A 20,405-nucleotide genomic window follows, 5' to 3' on the forward strand; every position below is an offset into this window, starting at 1 on the left:
ATTCCCCGCGGGAAACCGAGGCGAAACTGAGGCGTTGGGGGAAGACGATGCGCGGTGTCGCTCACACGGCGGGCCCGCGGCTCTTTCGCGCCAAAACCGCTCGCCCCGGCGCCCCCAGCGCGCTGGGTTCGGTCTGGGTCCGCCGGCGCTAATTTCAGCCCAGGCCGGCGAAAATCGGGCTCCTGGAGGCGCGACTGGGCCGATTTTTCTGCGCCGGCGCGAAAAAATCGCCTGGGGAGGCCTTTCTGGGGGCGCGGCTGGAGATGCTCTAACCGACAGGGAATCGTAAGTCTGTTCTTGCGGTAGAACTGGTGCCAACTGGGGTACAAGTATACCTGACCATGGGAAGCCCGGCCCGGCCCGAAAAAGCCCAACCCGGCCCAGCCCGACGCTGCCCCCGGGCCGGGCCTGGGCCCGTCATTTTTGCATTTCTCTGAAGGTCGGGCTGGGCCGGCCCGGAGCCCGACGGGCTTTTATGTGTTCGGGCCGGGCTCGGGCCCAGAAAACAGGCCTGATGGCCGGGCCGGGCCGGGCTCGGGCCTGGGTTTTTTTCGTCGGGCTTGGCTAGGCCCGGCGCGAAGCCCGGCCCGGCCCGAGGTATGGCCAGGTATAGGTACAAGTGATGGAGCCGGATCCTTTAACACTGTGAAGGAAAGTCATGGTGCTACTGCCTAGTGTAAAATAAAGAAGAAAAATTAGGGACCATTAGTAGGTAGTTAGTAGGTTGTTTATTGTTGGTATTTACTGTAGATATAAATAATTTAAAATTAATTTTATTTCACCATCAATTTGTTTGTATGTAATTACTATAAATGTACACGGTAGATCATCAATTTACAAATTAATTTAAATCATTTTAGCCATAATCATATGGATAGAATGAAGGAAAGTTAGGATATTATAGCTTCTCTAACTTTCCTTCTCAATGTTAGAGGATCCGGTTCCACAAGTGATGCGCTGGATTCAACCATCAGCAGTTCAGTACCGCCAGCGTCGCTGCATGACCTGGCTATTAAGCAAGTTGAGCACGGCGATATTTGGCTGTTTACATGAAACTATATCACCGCAGTGAGTTGATGCGCTACGTAAGAGCATTTCCAGCCGCGCCCCCAACACGCCCTCCCCAGGCGATATTTTCGCGCCGGCGCCCAAAAATCGGACCAGTCGCACCCTCAGGAGCCCGTTTTTCGCCGGTTTGGACCGAAACTGATGCCGGCGGACCCAGGCGGAACCCGGCGCGCTGGGGGGCGTCGGGGCAAGCGATTTTGGCGCGAACTAACCGTCGGCCCGCCGAGTCGGCGACAATCGCCTCGGTTTCCCACGAGGAATCAATACCAAGGCTCCCGCCGGTCAGCCTTCCATTGATTCCTCACGGGCGGCGCGGCGACACCCCGCCTCCCGCCACGCGTATACACGGCGCCCGGCCGCTATAAAAGCAACGCCTCCCCCTCGCCTCTGGCCACACCCGCCCGCAGCCGCCGTGCTCTGCCTGCCGCCGCCGACGTCCCTCCCCTCTCTCCCCAAGCCCAGCCGCGACGATGTGCGAGCGATTCCCCGACGATGGGGCGACGGCCAACGGCTTCGGCCGCCGCACGCTGCACGGGTGGGAAGCGTACCTGTTGTTCGAGGCCAACATCCCGGCTCCTCTCGACATGCACGCATGGCCGGGGGGTGGAGGCTCAGCGCCGGTGGCGTCCCCATTCCCCCGCTGCCCGACGTCAACGCGCGCGCCGACTACTTCGCCGACGAGGTCGACCGCGTGCGGGCATCGCTGACGGAGGAGCAGCGCGCCCTCCCGCAGTACGCCGCCGACAACCATGAGGCGTGGGCGGCATACTTCCAACACCGGCAGGCGCAGCAGCTGGCCTCCACCAACGGGGCGCCGGTGGTGCAGGGCACCAAGAACAGCGAGGGGCGCCGCCTGTGGTGGGGCGCTCCCGGGCGCTCGCTTCACGCCGTTCTCCGGCACCTCGAGGGCGGCAACGACCCGCCGTTGAGGTACCCTGCCGCCCCGACCCCGAGCGGCGGCCAATGGATGCCGAGGAGGACGGCGGCGTCCTCTTCTTCCTCCTCCTCTGGGTCTCCGACGCTGTTCAGCGTCAAGGCCGAGCCCGCGGAGACGCCGCTCGGTCGGCGCACCCGCAGCGCCGGCATCGTCATCAACGAGGGCGGCGGGCGCGCCTCCTCCTCGGCTCCTCCCCGCTTCGTCAAGCCGAAGACGGAGCCGGGGCTCGCCGCTGTGAAGACGGAGCCCGGGCTCGCCGTCGTGAAGCCGGAGCCAGGACTCGCCGCCGTGAAGACGGAGCCGGGGCTCTCCGACAAGGCGGCCATGAAGTGGGCGCGCGAAGACTGGCCGCGCACGGAACTGGAGCGCCAGTGCCGCGCCCTAGAGCAGTTCGCCGCTCGTCGCCGCGACCGCGACGAGGGAGGCGTCTTTGTTCTCGACGACGACAGCGACGACGACGTGCCGCCACCGGTCCGCCAGGGCGCCCCCGGGCAGGGGTCCAGCAGGGGCGGTCGCGTCAAGGAGGAGAAGGACGACAAGGACAACGGCGATGGCGACAAGTTCGGCGACTTCGCCGCGCTGAGCGCCTTCTTCCTGTAGTCTAGGGCTTTGTTTTTTAGTAAATTTTATATTTGCTATGTAAAAACTGTTTAAGTCGCCGAAGTTTATGCCCGTTTGCCGAATAATAGCCGAATGTCTTTTAATATAAAATTAAAAAAACCTTCCGGGACGACCCTGGGGCCGGCGGCTGGGAACCCGTTCGGCCCCAAGCCGATTTTTTCGCCGGGTCGTCCCTATGCGGCGATTTTTCGAGCCCCTGCAGGGCCAACGGCTGGAGATGCTCTAAGCATACGTAGATTGATCGGTTGTACTGGTGGGTGGTGGCAATGGCATAGCCTTGGGAATGAAAGTACTGCCGGAGCAGGACACAGCCAGTGACACTTGAGAGCAACACTTCTTTTTTAGAGCGTTTGTTTTCCACAATTTCTTCTTTTTCTTGTTTAGAGCTGACTGAGCCTAGCAGCGCCGTGGGCCATTTTGGGCCTGCCAGCCATCCGCCAGCCTTCTAAAGTTTCAGCCCACGAGAATCTCTCTTTTTAGAACAGCCCACGAGGATCTCCAGACGGAAAACGGAAAGCTCACGCGCTCTCCACTAGTGGGAGCACGTCTCGCATCACCCGGATCCGCTCCGCATTTCGCCTTCCCTCCCCTCAAATTCAAAATCCCCACCCCCCCACCTCCCCCTCCCGTCCCCGCACCATGTCGCCCGCCGCGGCCGTCGCCGGCGCCGACGAGACGAGGCGCCTCGCGGGCGAGGCGGCGCGCGTGCTCGACGAGTGCCGCGCCTCCCTCGCCGTGCACCCGCGCAAGCTCCGGGAGCTCTCGGCGCTCCGCGCCTCCTCCTCGCCCGGCGGCCGCTTCCTCCCGGCCTTCTGTGACGCCCTCACCCCGCTCTTCGAGGTCCTCCGCCGCTCCCCCGCCTCCGACCGCGTCGCGCGCTTCGCGGCGGCGTTCGCCTCCTCCTCCGCCTCCGCGGCCGCGGACGGCACCGGGTTCCTCGAGGGTTTCCTCCGCTTCCTCCTCGTCGCCTCCGCCGCGGCGCACCGGCCCGCGCGCTTCCGCTCCTGCCAAATCATATCTGAGGTGCGGTGGGGAAAAGTCGCGACAAGTTTCCTCCACGTTTAATAAGAAGAGTACTTCATTTTCCTCTAGATGCGTGATTTCGTTTTGCCTAACTTCAGTTTTCATTATAGTATTTGAGGAGCTTGTATAGTTGCTGTTGCAAACGTGGTTAATGATGTGTTCCATTCTGTACCTCTTAGCCTGAACCTAAGTTCGATCTGGTTATCTCAATTTAGTTCCAGTGTAAAACGTTCGTTAAAAGTTAAAAACCCTGTGATACCTGCTTCCGCCATGCAGCTTTGGTTACAGTGAATCGATCCATTTCTTTCTGCGTTTTAATTTGCCGGTGAATGAGAACGTAATCTGAGCAATTCTTAGTTCAGGTAGTTTCAAGACTACCACGTTCGCCTAAATTACTTACTTTCTGACATTGACAATTCTTCTCGTAGATTATTATGCAATTACCGGATGATGCCGAGGTGAGTGATGAGATTTGGGATGAAGTGATTGATGCCATGAAGATTCGGATTCAGGATAAAATCCCTGCAATTCGAGTTTTCTCTGTTCGTGCATTGTCTCGTTTTGCGATTGATGAAGAGGATGGTGGCATCATCGATATTTTTCTTGAGACCCTAGAAAAAGAACAAAACGCTGTATGTCAGATCAACTCAGTACCCTTCATATTTATTTTAGGTTCCTTGTTATTACATCTGATGGAGGCTTTCTTTGATTTGTGAAGGAGGTCCGAAAGACAATTATTTTGTCTCTTCCACCATCAAGTGCTACACTGGAGTCAATCATTGAATCAACGATTGATACCAGTGAATCAGTTCGGAGGGCAGCATATTCTGTGCTTTCAACTAAATTTCCCCTCCAAAGTCTTAGGTGAGCAATTTTTTCCACGTAGAAAAGCCAGTTGACCAATGCCTACATATGAAATGCACAACCGGTTACCAATACCAAGTGAGTGAATTGATGATTTTCTTTTGGTTCAGCATCAAGCAGAGGACAACTCTCCTTCACAGAGGCCTCTCAGATAGGTCTACATCTGTGAAAAATGAATGCTTGAGGATGCTGAAGGAGGAGTGGCTTGTAAAGCATTGTGGTGGAGATGTCATCACGCTTCTCAGGTTTCTTGATGTCGAGACTTATGAGTTAGTTGGAGAATCCGTGATGGGGGTGCTTCTGAAGGATGGTTCTGTGCGAGTTCAAGATGGGCAAACTATCAGGCAGTACTTTACTGCAAATACCGAGGATGCTGGTAAATCTGAACAAAACCGCATGCCTTTTATGTTGCAGATTTCTGTGAAGTTTAATATGATCATGCTGAAAACTGAATTTCCGAGAAGCAATCATGTGGTTGCAGTTGCACTTGAATGAAATAAGTAAACCTGAAACAAAACAATGAAAGCGACAAACCAACGGCTAAACTGTATTTTCCTATTGTCAAATCGACTTTCTAGTACAGCGTGCATATAAATTATGAAGTTCATAAAGTTTGTCATTTCCCATAATAACTTTCTGCTACTGTTTAATATCATCATCTACACTATATTTGTGCAGAACAAGTTTCCAGTATCAAGCTCATGGAGGCTGAGGTTGCTCTTTACTGGAAAGTCATGTGCATGCACTTGCAGGCTGAAGCTCAGGTAAGCATCAGTCATTTTAGCTTTGCTATGCACCACAATTACTGAACAATTGTTTATGGCACTCCTGCAAGAAGATGGTGCTGCATGTTTATTTTCGCGATAAAACGCAAAAGCACTTGCGTTTTGTTGAAGTGTATATGTGGATTACCTAGCCCTTTCCATCAGTTCGGACTTTGGGTTGCATTGGCTAGTGCATGAAGCTTAACATGGTATCAGGGCCCGTAGTCTTGAGTCCAAGTCCTGGCTTTCGCAATTTATCCAAAAATTGCTGCTGCCCCCCTCTGTGTCCAAGTATAGGCCTCTTGAGCCATACCTCTGAGTCTATTCACGTGTTGACTTCCTGCGTCACACGTGAGAGGGGATGTTGAAGTGTATATATGGATTACCTAGCCCTTTCCATCAGTTCGGACTTTTGGTTGTGTTGGCTAGTGGATGAAGCTTAACACGTTTCATTTCATTGGAAAGTTAGAGATGTTCATATACACAGAGAAAGGTTCAGAAGCCTTGATAGAGGACATCCCAGTGCCTGGGCAGTAGCACTCTCAGTCCTAAGGCACCAGCTCTAGCCCAGAGTCTCGTTTCCTCCTTAATCCTGGCCACCACTTACACAACCATTGTGCCATACTTTTCCCACCTTAGGGCGTGTTTGGTTTGTTTCTAGTTTGACTTAGCCAAATCTTGGGCAAAGAGTTCGGCAAAGGTTTTGTTGCAACCATGTACCTCTCCTTTATATACTCATTTTGTAGCCAATTTTTACCACAAATGTGATGACCAATTTGGCCACCACAAACACTGGCTTGGCAAACTTGTGGCACTGAAATATGTAAACAATATGAAAAGCAACCAAACATGCCCTTAGTAACTTGTGGTATGCCACAGCTAGGTGTTTAGGCATGCCAAATTTACTGTGGTGAACTAAATAGCCCTGTTACGTGTTTTAGCACATTAAAGAACTATCCTTCCAGGATTGAACATATGAAAAGAGAAATACATTTAGCTTTGTCTCAGAAATACTTCAATAATAGAGAATTAAGTCATTGCTCTGTATCATTGCAAATATCAGTGGTGTCGGAAAATACCATCAAGTGCCACTGACATGTGTCTACAAGACTCAACTATCAGTATTGTGATTGCACCAAATGACCAAAGCTATAAACTGGAAAATACCGTCCAATACGAGGATGATAGTTTGAGCCTGGGGCTAGTGTCCACCTGCCATATGGCACAATCGATAGTATTCCAGCTTGGTGATCTTTTACGGTGATAAATAAAAAATATTGCCCTTCATCATATTATAGTTTCACTGGGTTTTGTAAATATACTACAATGTGGGTATAATTATGTGTTGGAGACGGCATCTATGTCCATGACATTGTGACTGGATGGAGTAACATATAAGGCCTCTTTGATTATCAGGATTCGAGAATTGCAATAATTGAACGAATGTGTACTATTGCTATGCATGGAGTCCTGCAAGATTTTTTTTGCACCATATGAGAAACAATGAAATATTTCCAAGAGGTTTGATTTACTAGAAAATTTCCTATGAAACGCAATGCAGCAGAATCATTAGGAAAAAAATCTATAGGAAAACTTCTAAGGATTCCTATCCTTCAAAATTCGTATTAATTTCCTTTGAATCAAATAGGCACTTTTAGTTTAATATGTGCATATGGCTTGGTTACAGAAATGGTCCAGTGCAAACATCATTCATTGTATGTCAAGGTTTCCCTACATGTTGTAATATCTCATGAACTATTGTTATTTGGAGGTGATGAAAGGACTAATGGTGCTTGCAAGTGCCAGCTTTCCATATTGTTGTTGGACGTAGTTTTGAGCAAGTTTTAGGAAACATACTTTCTTGTAATCCTGAATCCAGCAAAGGGTCATGGTTATTCTACTGATACTGGCTTGTTCCTCGAATCAATATACAAGTTCAAATAAACATCAATGTTTTTTTTTGGTTAGTGAAACACTGAACAAGATTACTAGAGTATTAAGGCCCAGTAATTATTCTTCAGGTCAAAGGCTCAGAGGCTGCAACAACTACAGGGACAGAGGCAGCAGTATATGCTTCTGAGGCGTCGGATAAAAATGATCTTCTTGATGGTGTCCTTCCTAGCACAGTTGCTGAGTTTGTTGATTTGGTAAAAGCGCACCTTTCAGCTGGTAAGCAAGAATACTGATTGTACTTTTCAGAACCAACCAGTTAGTGAATCTTCAAGAGACCGGCTTAACCGGTCCAACCGCGGTTCAAATATATTATTGAATTTATTTTTAGAATAATATTCTATCATTTTCAAGCTATTCCCTGGAAAATACCTATCATTTTTCCAGTTGAACTGCCAGTCCGGTCTGATTTTTACAAATATGGTTACAATTGGCTAGCTTTTCTTCAAGACAACAGAAATGGAGCATTTTCTCACATGTGAAAATTGATTTCTTGACATGTTTATTCCATTTCAGGACCAAATTATCACTTCGCGTCGCGGCAACTATTATTGCTTGGTGGAATGCTTGACTTTTCCGATAGCATGAACAGGAAAGTTGCAAGTTCATTTCTGTATGAGCTTCTGAATAGACCACTTGAACATGAAGTCGATGAAGATGGAAACCAGATCGCCATTGGTGATGGTGTCAGTCTTGGAGGGGACCTGCAGTGGGCCAAAGCAGTCTCAGAATTGGCTAAAAAGGTTCATGCTTCTATTGGTGAATTTGAAATGGTGATTGCCACTGTCGTTGAAGAACTGGCTAGACCATGCAGGGAGAGAACTGCTGATTTCATGCAATGGATGCACTGTCTGGCGGTGACAGGTCTTCTTCTAGAGAATACTTCAACCTTACGAAGCCTGGAAGGCACGGCAATCAGACCATCTGAAGTGCTTCAGTCATTGTTGCTTCCTGCAGTAAGTCTGATTGTTATGCAGTCCCCTAGGTGTATAGCTTTATAATATTTTGCAGCTTTTCTAGGTACTAAGTGCATGTGTTCTTAAGGTTCATCAATTGAGTGTGGGTTCTAAATTTGCTGCCCTTGATCTTACATCGTGCAGGCAAAGCAGAAACATGTTGACGTACAGAGGGCTGCTTTAAGATGCCTTTGTCTTTTTGGCTTGTTAGAGAACAAACCAAGTACAGAGTTGGTGAAGCAGTTGCGTTTATCATTCATCAATGGGCCTGACTTGGTTAGTGCCATGGCATCCAAGGCCTTGATTGACCTTGTGTCTTGGCATGGTCCACAAGAATTAGATCAAGCCATTGGAACTGAACCATCTGATGCTAATTATGAGAAGACTCAGTTTGCTCCTGTGGACATCTCTGATTTGAATGATGATGATCTAAACGTTGGAGTTCTTAGTATTCTGTTTTCTGGATTTCATAAAGATGACTGGGAGTTCAGCCCAGAGGGTGATAACCATGATAATGTCCCGACCATTCTTGGTGAAGGTTTTGCAAAAATTCTTCTCTTGAGTGAGAACTATCCAAGCATATCCGCAGACTTGCATCCTGTTATACTAGCTCAACTTGTAAGATTATATTTCCTGGAGGAATCTAAAGAACTCGGAAGGTCAATTACTCATATTTCACCCTTATTTTTTTCAGTTATTTCTCACACACCCTGACATTTCTTTCTTTATCCAGATTGAAACAGTGTCTGTCTGTCTTCTTTCTCCATTATCCATCCCTTTCAGAGAAGCACAAGGCAAGTTGATAAAGATATTGTTCATGTTTTCCAGGATATTCTTTCAAAAAAAGGATTTCAAACTAAAGTACTGACAATCTTTCCTTTTATAGAGATGTGTCTCAAGTGCATTTGTACCACTCATGAGAGCCATGTGGCCAGGTATCCATGGTAATGCTGGGGGTAGTGGACCTGTTGTATCGAAAAAGCGTAAACAGGCAGTCCAGGCTGCCCGTTTTATGGTTCAAATGGTACAAAGTCCATTGTTTTCAACGGAAACAGCAGAGCAAGCTTGTATGAGTCCTGAAAGCCTTTCCAGTTCACCAGGTCCGTTTGTCAATTATGACATCAGTGAGGAAGGGCTTGCTATCCGTATTGCAGTGGAGGTACTGTCAAGAGCTCTCTAAACCCTCACTTGCTTCTATAATTTTGTTGCGACTTTGTGATGCACTGTACAAATCATCCATTTCACCTGTTGTCTCATGCACATTGCACCAAATTCTCTGGGAATAAAATCTATCATGAGTTGTGTGTGAGAACTGACATCAAATGCTTGGAATATTGTAGGTAGGAAATAGCCAAGACAAGAAGAGCGCGCCTATGAAAGCATATGCCTTGGCTTTGTGCAAGGTTGCCGTGCTTCTAAGATTCCGGCAATCGGAACAGAAGGCCATCAAGTGCATGAGAGGACTGGTGAACACATTGGCTGCTTCAGCGGCTTCTGACAAGGACCTTATGAAGGAGCTCGCTCAAATGGCATCAAGGCTCAAGTCACTTGATGAGTCCCCGGAGGAAGAACTGCCGCAAGATCAAGCCGATGCCATATTCGGTATGTCGAACAACTCGCATCACACGCAGTAACAGATGTTCACATTCCTGACGATTTGCGTCATAACCTGGGTGTCTTATTGTTTCAGAGCAACTAGGATTGGCTGGTGGCGTCAAGCTTGACGCTGCCAATACAGTGGTGCCACCAACGCCAGCACCACCTCGGTCAGTCCGGGCTCCTCCAGCCAGGAGAAGAGCAAGGCGGGCGGCATCGTCTAGCGATGACAGCGAAGCGGAAGCCGAAGGAGAGAGCTTGGATGTAACATCGGTGAGCCAGGTCCCGGCCACTCCCAGCGTGGCCACGGCACGCGCTCAGAGAGCAAGCAAGACTGCGGCCCTGAGCAAGTTCAAGTCTTCTGTGAAGCCTTCTCTCGAGGCTGCTTCTGACAGTGAACAAGACGAGATGTCCGGACTGACAACTGATGAGGATCCGTCTGATGATTCCGACGACCCTGACGAGGAGGAGTCTTAAGTTCTTGGGAGCTGAGGTATCTGCTGGCGTTCTTGACCGGAAGAACCCAGCAATTGTTATTTGAGGTATGCAGGGTGACACTGCCACTATGTATTGTTTCTTTTGAACCAGTAGATCATGTATTCATGTGCTCTTCAGCTTGCAAAGCTGCAAAGATTATGATTTGATTGTGTGCGTAGATTCGATTCAAGGATCAATGAGATTGTATAAAGAGCTCTACTTGAAAGAATGTGCTCTTTTGCACTATTGTTTGTCAAATTTTTTTTTTTCAAATTTGGTGTCTACACACTGAAATATAATAAAGTTTGACAAGAACACCTTATCCAACCGATCGATAGGCCATAAACATGTCAGCTCTTACCGCAGTATTGCTTCCAAACAGCTCCGGTCCTCCTGTCCATATGAACTTTTGCACGCCTCCAAATGCTCTAACACTGTAATTTTGCCTTCTAGCAAAATGTGCGTCAAGCCTGAATAACCCTTCGCTCCTGCCCACGTGCGAAACTCCCATCTAGGGTTTCTTTGCCGCCGGTGCCGCCAGTCCGCCTCATCTCCTATGGTCCTTGGACCATGGAGGCATGGTGGATCCCGGCCTTTGCTGGCGGGAGGGCTCCGTTTTTAGATACTTTTTTGAGTTTTGTTAGGTTTGTGTCATGCTCAAGAAGACGAGGCCGGCGGCTTCTTGAAGATGGAATAAGGTCCTCCCCGCCTAGCCCCCGTCCCGGTGATGTTTCAAGCATCGTCGGAAGGCGTGCGGAGGTTTGTCTCCGACGGATCTCATGGGATCCAGTTGGCGTTTGTCTTTGGTGGATCCGACTGGATCCGGTCTTCGTTCGTCTACGTTTGTGTGTCTGCAGGTTGGATCCTTCCGGTTTGTGCTTCTCTTCATCGGCGGCAGTTGTTGTTCTGGTGCGCTGGTCCTATGATGGGGTCTTAGACGACGACTTCCCGACTGTCTACTGCAACAATGTTTGCCCGGCTCCAACGAGGGAGGGGCGATGACGGCAGCGCGCCTTCGGCTTGCTCTAGTGCTTGTGGTCGTCGTTAGGTGGTCTATGGACCTGGATGTAAATTTTACTTCTAGTGTTCTTTGTACTACCTTGACAGTTGATGAATAGATCGGAAGTTTTCTCGAAAAAAAGTTGATCTATGCAATTTCGTCTCCGAACTCTGGGTGGCATCATGCCATCATCTGACCATCGCCAATACCTACTGCCAATAATTTCTGCATGCTCAATGACAAGTGGGACACACCCTACATTTCTCAATCTATAGGATTTCTAGGGATTGAAATCCTTAGGAATTTCCTATGTTGGCCCTGTAATTCATAGGATTGGATCCCATAGGAATTTTTCCTATGTAATCTTTTGTACTACATTTTATGGGAAACTAACATCCACTCCATTCTATAGGATTTCTAGAGGATTGAAATCCTTAGGAATTTTTTCTATGTTGGCCCTTTGATTCATAGGATTGGATCCCATAGAAATTTTTTCTATGAAATCTTTTGTACTACATTTCATGGGAAATCTACCATCCACTCCGATCACTTTTTACATTTCCTTTGTTTTCCATGTAACATCAAACCCTCCTTGCTAATCTTATAAGATTCAAGTTGACATGCCACCCCAATCCTATACTTTTCCTATTCCTATATTTTCAAAATCCTACGAATCAAAGAGGCCCTAAAGGTCAGTAGCAAAAATCCTGGCCCTGAAGGTCAGGCCATGCTACGGAAACGTGAATGGTCGCTTTGTCAGGCTAGGTGTAAAGGTCAACAATAATCATTGAATGGAGTAGCTTTTACTGAATAAATGTTGTCTCACAAACCCTTCTTGATACAAACAGATTGCCTACGCTGGACTGAACATGGGATAGCCCTTTTCTTCCAGATTCAGACTACTTGAACCATTATAGTATCATCAATCATCAAATTATCAATAAAACATCAGAAAAAACATACTAAAAGGCAACAGCCACCGAAAACAAATGGTTGCTCAAGCTGTTAACCACCAATTACAATGTTACTGCTGGACTAGAACTAGGAACTGCAGTTCAAATCTACGGTTTTCCAGCTTGATGTAAAAGACATGTAACATATGTGCACACAACTGGGAGAAGACCAACGGCAACTCGGCAGCAAACCACACATAAAACAAGCTCAAATTCAAAGCCTCAGCCAAGCTCCAGGTTCAATGTGATAAGATGCAGCATCTTAGTCGACATTCATTGCTCCAGAATGATAGGTGTCCAGCTCCTTGTCCAATTGGTCAGCCGATTTCACCGATCCCTTCCGTACATAGACGCCACGTCCACGACCTCGACCAAAGCTGCTACGGCCACGGCCACGGCCACGCCCACGGACCGATCCTCCTCTTTGAGCAAAACCGTTGTTGCGCTTCCACCTTATAAGGTAAACACAATGTGTTAATCGAGGTTCAAGGTAATAAATAATTATCTTACAGATAATGATGTATGGAATCTTTTCACAGAACTATGATACAGAAACTTTGCCTCCCAAGACAAGAAAAATAGCGCACACGACCAACAGTAAAATATATTTGGCTCTGCTATGCACAGGCAACAATCAAATATGTGTTGTAGGCACATTGATACACAAAAAAACATTTGGCCCTGCTATGCACAAGAAACAACCAAATATGTACTGTAGGCACATCATATGGCAATCAGCTTTTTAGTTCGAACTGCACCATGTATGATTAGTTGCCAGCTCCTACCATGAACTACAACATGCATGAAGCTCATCAATACATCTAGAAATATCTAGCACTACCACAGAAGGTTCAGAAAGATGTCCAGACACAAAAGTTGCCACCATAGCATATGAAGTCACAACACCAGGGAACAAAATTTCACATGTTGTACAGGCACACAAGGTTCATAACAAGCACCTGTTGGCAGACTTTAATCGATTGCCATTTGAGTCAAGGTTGTGTGCTGGTCATAGGAGGTAAGGGCACTACTCGTATTTTTATCCAGCAAAAGAAATTATGAAAATATTGAATCATAAGAGCATACCCAGGAAGGAAACTAGACGAGTCAGTCGCACCTCGACCAAACCCATTTGGACGGGACCTGAAAACATCATGTAGTCAGAAACAGAAAGGCAGAAATTTCAAGCTACTATAATGTGATTGGTAAATTTAATGAGCATGGATCCTCCAACTAAAAGATGCACTTGCAAAAAGAGCCATACATCACAACTTCTCTCTGTCCTCTTCCTCTTGCGCCTGAAACAACATTAACACGAGGTGCAGGAGCAGCAGCTAAACCCAAATTTGCTCCAATCATTTCAATCTTCATTTCTTTCCCATCAAGGCGTACATTATTATATCGTTTCAATGCTTGAACAGCTTCACTCCTCCTAGTGAATATCACCTCAGCTGAACCCTGCTCAAGAATATCCATAAAAAATATGACCATATAATATTCTGGCATGCTTTCCGCAAAAAAATATTCTGGCATGCAGTATGACTTTTTCCGAGCAAAGCTGTAGAGTAGGACTACCAGAATATGCTCTATTTTATGGCCTGTCATAATTTAATAGAGGCACCAGCACTTTCACTAACGTTTCGCAGGCAAAGGTAAATATTCAAAAAAGATGAATGAGGTAAACAAATAATGCTACTACTTAAGATTGGAGTATTAGGTTAAATAGGTTGCCCAATGACTGTCAAAAGTAAGAAAGTAAAAAAAGGGTGTACCCACTACCCAGTGCTGAAAGCTCCCACAAGGTGGAATCTTAGGAAGAGAATTTCTAGAGAGCCTTACCCTTGCATAGTAATTCTGCAAGGAGGCTGGGTTCAAACCACAGGACCTTCAGGCCACAAGTGGAGAGACTATTGATAGTAAGATTATATAAAAAAAAGAGGCTGTTCACACAAAGCTTCTGTGTGTCAATACTGTCATGTATGTTTTGGAGCAGTGAAGAGCTTAGTTCTAAGGTCAAAGGTCTAAACTAGCAATAAATCAAAGCCACATTCAGCTTTGGGCAAGCAACATCAAGTTTGACATGAATAACCATACAAAACATATTGCAGGAGAAAAGGATACCCTGTTATCATTTCATACACTTACAAGAGTAATTGTGTGTGTCATATTATCAGGCTGTGCTGGGCCAAATTCTAGCTTATAGTTGGTAGATCCTAAGTTCATTTCAAACAACCATGCACATGATATGTTCATCATGAATGATCAAGCATATGTTTGGGCAGAAGGCACTTGCTCGTAGCATAAGATTTGCAGAAGTGAGTGCTTAATTGTAAAAACTCGCAGAAGAAAAACAAGCATTCATAAGAGACTTACAGTTGGGTGTCTATTATTGTCATAATGAACAATGCAGTTCTTCAAATGACCCATTTCAGAGAAAAGTTCCTGAAACAGTTGTCGGCAGATAAGATCAGGTCGAGAAAGTCCAATATGATTGAAGCTGTCGGATATTCCAGCATGCATAATATAACAATCCAGCTACCTGTAAATCTTCTTTTGTCACTCCGTAGTGCAAGTTTGAAACATACAGCTTGGTACCAGTTTCTATCCCAGGAAGTCCAGCAGCCACCATGCTATCCTCAAACCGATCATGTGTCCATGCAAAATCCTTTGTTTTGTTGAATGACTGATGATATTCCACAGCATGCACACCCAGATTGTGATGATAAATTGTTAGCATAATCCCCAAAGCTCATCAATCCACAGTATTTTTTTGACGAGTCAACTAGCATCAGCAAAACTATAAAACCATACACCATTGCATAAAATGGGTGCTAGCTGATAGCCCCTGTATGAACCAAAGACCTTATCCAGAGAAATAAGTATCCAACAGGTTAATACATAGTCAATCAGCATGCTGACCATGAGAAGAGACAATGTGTTTTTCAGTTTGAAGCATTAACCAGAACAAACCAACAAATATCTCGCCACAAAATTGTCAGCAGCTAAGGGGCAGTTCTCAGGGCATTTTCAAATTGAGAAACCTCTCGGATCCTCTTTGAAGCTCCACAGTTCATAAGTATGGAAGATATGGTCTGAACTGAGCCCTGAGGCCTGAGCTGTCCCATTTATTATGTTCATAGCCACTTGTCAAGTGTGTATTGTAATTTGGGTTCTTGAGGGTGTACAGAAAAACAGCGATGGTTTTGTGCTTGCCTTGGCAATAGCATACGATGACGAGCGAGTATTGACACCAAGTGGCCTTTGGGAAGGCACTCCCCTTCCACGGAAGGTTCCAGCGCCACGTCCACGGCCTAAACCACGGCCTAGCCTTTGGCCATCACCTCTGCCTGACCTTTGGCCATCACCTCGGCCTCGGCCAACTCTCTGTCCCCTTCCCCTTCCTCTTCCCCTCCCACTTCTGTTCTTAATCATATCATCGAGTGACATATCCAAAGCTGCCTCCATTACAATGAAAACTTGGATTCAATAGGGAGAAAGCCCTGCAAAAAGGACAAAGAAGTTTAATATTATGTATTGCTCAATTGTAGTGATGTGGTGTAAGCAAGCAGAGTAACAAAGATGCACACACAGATATAGAAAAAAAAAACTCAAATTAAGGTCACTGGTTTCTATACTAGTAGAAAAAGGAACAATACTCCAGAAGCAGCAACTCTTTCAAACTTCCTACTACGCTACTATCGTGCTCGTCCGACACATACACTATGAATAATAGGCTTATAAACTGTATTTTCGAAGTTTTCGTCGCCGTTCAGGATGACACTAACAATCAGCTTATCAGGTACACCAGGCATCGGAAAGCAAGTAGGCAAGTAGCCCTTACCAGTAAACATAGAAAGTGAAGTAGTACAAGAAAAGCTAATTTGTAGAACACATCAGGTTCATGAGGACAGACTGGCTAGATCTCTGCATTCACCCTTCTTATCACACTTCTAACGACACAGCAGTCTACACCATGGGCACCACCATAGCGCCTAAGCTACGCAGGCTCACCTAAGAAAATAAATCCGGCGCCCGCTCATGACAATATGAGCATGCACCGCGGTTACCAAGAACCCACGGGATCCCATCGCGCTAGGGCTTTGCGCATGCTAGTGACTCAATCAACGAAGTACTCTAATATTCATACTGATACCAATGCTAGCGTAGTTCCAGAAGGGCAGGGAAGTCACCTCTGGGCCTGGGGGAGCCCTCTAGGGTTCTCCGGCGGCGGGCAGATCCTGGATCTGTGGGGCGGGGAGTTCTCCTCCTCCCGTCGTTGGCAGGAAGCACGGAAGAGGGGGGGGGGGGTGACAGGGGCTCGGATCTCTGGGCGGCGGCGGTGTCGGGGTCGGTCTGCGTCTCGGCGAGGTTTGCCGACGGAGGCTCGAGGCGAGGGCGGATGCGGAGTTGGGAGGAGAGAGACGATTTCTTTCTAGGGGTGGAAGAGGAAGACGACTTGGTGCGGGTCCCGGGGGATTGGGTTCTGCTTTTATTTGCTGCCAGGGAGAGGGAGATAACGGATGCCAGTCGGTGGGCTAAACCGCCTCGCCTTGTGTTCTGGCCGGGCTCGAACACGGAAATAGCGAGTTCATCGCTGGTTCCCGCGGCCCGCAAAGTTAGCAAAGTCCTTAACGAGCCTGTTTGACACACTGCTCCGCTCTCTAAAATATAGCTTCGCTCTACAAAAACACGAGTTAAATGGAGTAGCTTGGTGATGCCTGTTTCGCAAAAAAGCATATTATAATTTAGGTCTTCTAGAATAAAACATATATAATTTAGGGTGCAACTTCATGTTATTCGTGAAGCTTTTAATGGGTGCTCCAGAAACTCTAGTCAAAGAGTCCTCGTGGGGTTGGGGAAAAATTACCCACCTCTATATCGGTAAGTGGATACCCCCCCTCCCCCCCTCACTCAGCCAAATAGGCCATGGTTGTTTTCATCAGCTGCATCCAGTGGGAGGTCATAGAATCACCAGGTCGCTCCTTGCATCGCTGTTGATTGGTTACAACATCTATCGGCGGCTAGTAGCACTAGTAGGGAAAAACCTTATACACAGAATCTTAGCAGTAGCGCCTGTTAAAAGAAAGCGCTACTGCTACTTACCCATAGCGCGTACAAGACGCGCTACAAATATAGGTGTAGCAGTAGCACATTTTTTGAAGAACGCGCTACTACTAAAATTCCCACACTGTTGCCGGCAAGCTAGAAATAGTAGTAGCCGTCTTGGGCAAAACGCACTACCGCTGAGCTAATTGTAGCGGTGTGTTTTATGGAAAAAGCGCTACTGCTAATGAAAATAAAATAAAATAAAATAAAAACAAATAGAAAAGTAAATGAAAATGAAAGAAATAGAAAAAAGAGAAAGGAAAAAAAAAAGAATGTAAAGAAAAAGAAAAGAAAAAAATAAAGGAGAAAGACATAGCAGTAGCGTCTGTTCAGAACAGGCGTTGTAGATAATATAGCAGCTGCGCGTTTTGTAAACCCCCGCTATAGAAAGGAAAAAGGAAAAAAGAAAAGGGGAAATAAATAGCTACTTCCTATACCAGTAGCGTGTTTTGGTAACAAGCGCTATAGCTAACTTAGCTATAGCGCTTTTTGCCTACCAGCGCTACCGCTACATTTGACTTAACCCCTGCGCGGTTTCTCTCTCCCCCCATCCCCGGCCACCACTTCTCCCCAAATCCCTCGCCAGTCGCATCGTGCGCCGTCGCCCCACTTCGCCGCCGTCTCCTGCCGACGTCGACGCCCTTGGAGCCACCAGAGCTGCGGGCCGTCGACGCCACCGGAACCACCCCCGACGCTACCGAAGCCGCGCGGCCTCATCAACGCCACCGGAGCCGCCCTCGACGTCCCTGCCTCCCTCGCCGTCACCGGAGACGCCCTGCCTCCCTCGCCATCACCGGAGAAACCCTGCCTCCCTCGCCACCACCAGAGCCATCCTCTGTAGGCCCCCACCCCTCATCTCTCTCTCTCATGCATAGCACAAACATTTGACAGAGAACTAGCTAGCTAGGTTAACTACTTTAATTATGTTAATTATCTAGGTTAATGTAACACCCCTAGTGTCATGCTACAGTAACCCTCTGTGATTAAGCTAATCATTTTTTTCAAACAGTGCTTAATCACCTTTGTTCAATATCCCATTTGAAATTCCAGTCAATTCAAATTCAAGTGAAGTTTGAAGTTGCTTAAAAGTTGCTGGAAAAATGTTCATCATTTGTCAAAAATTCCATAACAATCATTTGTTAAGGAACACAACATTACTTTTGTGCAAAGATGAGCATTAGCAATTATAACAGCACCAATTCAGCATTTTTTTAATGCTATCCTATTTATGAAAAATATCAAATGAATTATTCTGGTCTCCAAAACATTTGTGGCACTGTCTAAGATCACCAGGGAATAAAAAGGGGCACTTCCCATATTTTTCCTAAGTAAATAGCATGCCCAATATTTTCTTACCCATCTCCGTTTATTAAATAAAAATAGAAAAAATAAAAGAAAAAGAAGAGGTGAGAGAGAGAGCGCGCCCCCTTGCCTCCCCTGGGCCTCAGCCCACCAAAGCGGGCCCAACACTTGCCTCCCCCCGGTCGCCTTCTCCCTCTCCTGTGCAACCGACCGGGGACACGGCCAAGCGCGCTCACGCCCCACCACCTCACCGTCGACGAGGGGGATAAGGATCCCCTCGACGCCTCGGGCTCCCCTCCCACTTGCCCTGCCACCCCACTCGCCCGCTCGCTTCCCCTCGCCCACTCCGCCTCTCCCTCTCCCCACCAGTTCCTCTCGCCCAGATCCGCCACGGCCACCACCGCAGTCGCCATGGCCAACACCGTCTACGCGCTCTCCGCCGTCCCCTTCACCTAGGACCGCGCCAAGGGCTCCGCCGTCGACCTCTCCTTCACCACGACCAGTCCCTCAAGCTCGGCACCCCTGCATCGACGCCGACGCCAGCTTCTTCCTCGGCAGCCACCGGCGTTCCTCTGTGATTCCGGCGCCCTGCTGCTCCTAACCTTCCAACGAGCCACCGTGCGCTCCTACGTAAGCTCCTCGACCTTTCCCCTATGCTATCACCGTCGATCTCGCCCCCTAGTTGCCGTCGCCATTGGTGCTGCCCCGCCGCCATGGTGAAGCTCGTCGCAGTGGCCACCGTTGCCGCAGCTCGTGAGGTTCCCAGGAGCCCAACGTGCATGCGCATGCGTTTCCCCGAGCCCGCTAGCGCCGTTTACGTCCACGCCCGAACACCACCGCTGCCACAGCTTGTCGCTGGCACCACTCCGGCCATCCCCGCCCCTGCTGCTTGCTCCATCGGATGCGCCGCATCGCCAGCTAGCTGTAGCCGCAAACCGCGGGCGTTTTGGTGCCCTGTAGCGCCCGTGCGGTGAAGTTCCGCCGTCGGTTGGGTCGTCGCCGACGTAACTCCGGCGGCGCTGACGTGTCCGGCGTCATTAAGCGCTAATGACGCTAATTAGGATAGCCTGGTGAGAATGACAACCGGGCCCCACCCTTAAGTAAACTCTATTTAATTTTCTGGTAGGATTAGATTAATAACTGTGGGCCCACGTGTCAGCTTTGACTCTGCTGACGTGGCCTTTGACTGGGCCCAGCCGTCAGTGACTGCGGACAAATGACATGTGGGCCCCTTCGACTTTGTTGGCCAGTTAACGGGTCAATGTTGACTGCTGGCTGGGCAGTTAACGGGGCCCATTGTCAGCTTCTATGCTGCTTTGCTGTGTACACTTTGTGTATGCACGTAGCAATTTAATCTTTATTTTCGAATTAGTATGAATTCCAGAAAATGTCTAAAACCTTTGAAATTTAATAGAAAATAAACCGTAAGTCGGATGAAAATGTTTTCTACATGAAAGTTGCTCAGAAAAACGCGACGAATCCGAATACGTGGTCCGTTTACCTGTCAGATGCCTCTAACTATCTGAACATGGAACATTCCCCCTCCGGTCATTTGTCTGACATAGGTCCGGAACCGGGAATACCTTCCCGGTTGAATTCCCCCTTCACTTGTATCGTGCAGCACTACGTTAGAACACTCCTAGCGCCGCGTATTACCATGTTATGCATTTTGATGCTTTGTTTGCTTTATATTTATTGTTTCTTCCCCCTCTTCTCTCCGGTAGACCCCGAGACCGATGTTGCCCCTGTGATCGACTACGTCGACGACGACACTTCTTCCTTTTCAGA

At 47.9% G+C, this 20,405-nt stretch overlaps 2 protein-coding genes across 2 annotated transcripts; one reads left to right on the plus strand and one right to left on the minus strand.

Moving 5' to 3' along the window:
- The first annotated feature begins 3,232 nt into the window (after positions 1-3,232).
- Positions 3,233-10,485, plus strand: LOC123165276 (condensin complex subunit 3). The gene is made up of 12 exons (XM_044582906.1): positions 3,233-3,649; positions 4,078-4,281; positions 4,368-4,513; positions 4,624-4,889; positions 5,192-5,277; positions 7,299-7,446; positions 7,744-8,183; positions 8,328-8,842; positions 8,917-8,977; positions 9,070-9,342; positions 9,524-9,785; positions 9,874-10,485. Exons 1-12 carry the CDS (start codon positions 3,266-3,268, stop codon positions 10,254-10,256), a joined length of 3,168 nt encoding a protein of 1,055 aa, XP_044438841.1. The 5' UTR covers positions 3,233-3,265; the 3' UTR covers positions 10,257-10,485.
- Positions 10,486-12,190: 1,705 nt separating this feature from the next.
- LOC123164949 (THO complex subunit 4D) lies at positions 12,191-16,681 on the minus strand. The gene is made up of 7 exons (XM_044582568.1): positions 16,400-16,681; positions 15,423-15,709; positions 14,749-14,892; positions 14,583-14,651; positions 13,474-13,667; positions 13,296-13,352; positions 12,191-12,661 (listed from the first exon to the last, which is right to left on the minus strand). The coding sequence occupies exons 2-7, from the start codon at positions 15,672-15,674 to the stop codon at positions 12,472-12,474; spliced, it is 906 nt and encodes a 301-aa protein (XP_044438503.1). The 5' UTR covers positions 15,675-15,709; positions 16,400-16,681; the 3' UTR covers positions 12,191-12,471.
- Between the last annotated feature and the right edge of the window lie 3,724 nt (positions 16,682-20,405).

This window comes from Triticum aestivum, chromosome 7D (genome assembly GCF_018294505.1).
Source record: "Triticum aestivum cultivar Chinese Spring chromosome 7D, IWGSC CS RefSeq v2.1, whole genome shotgun sequence".
Lineage (NCBI taxonomy): Eukaryota > Viridiplantae > Streptophyta > Magnoliopsida > Poales > Poaceae > Triticum > Triticum aestivum.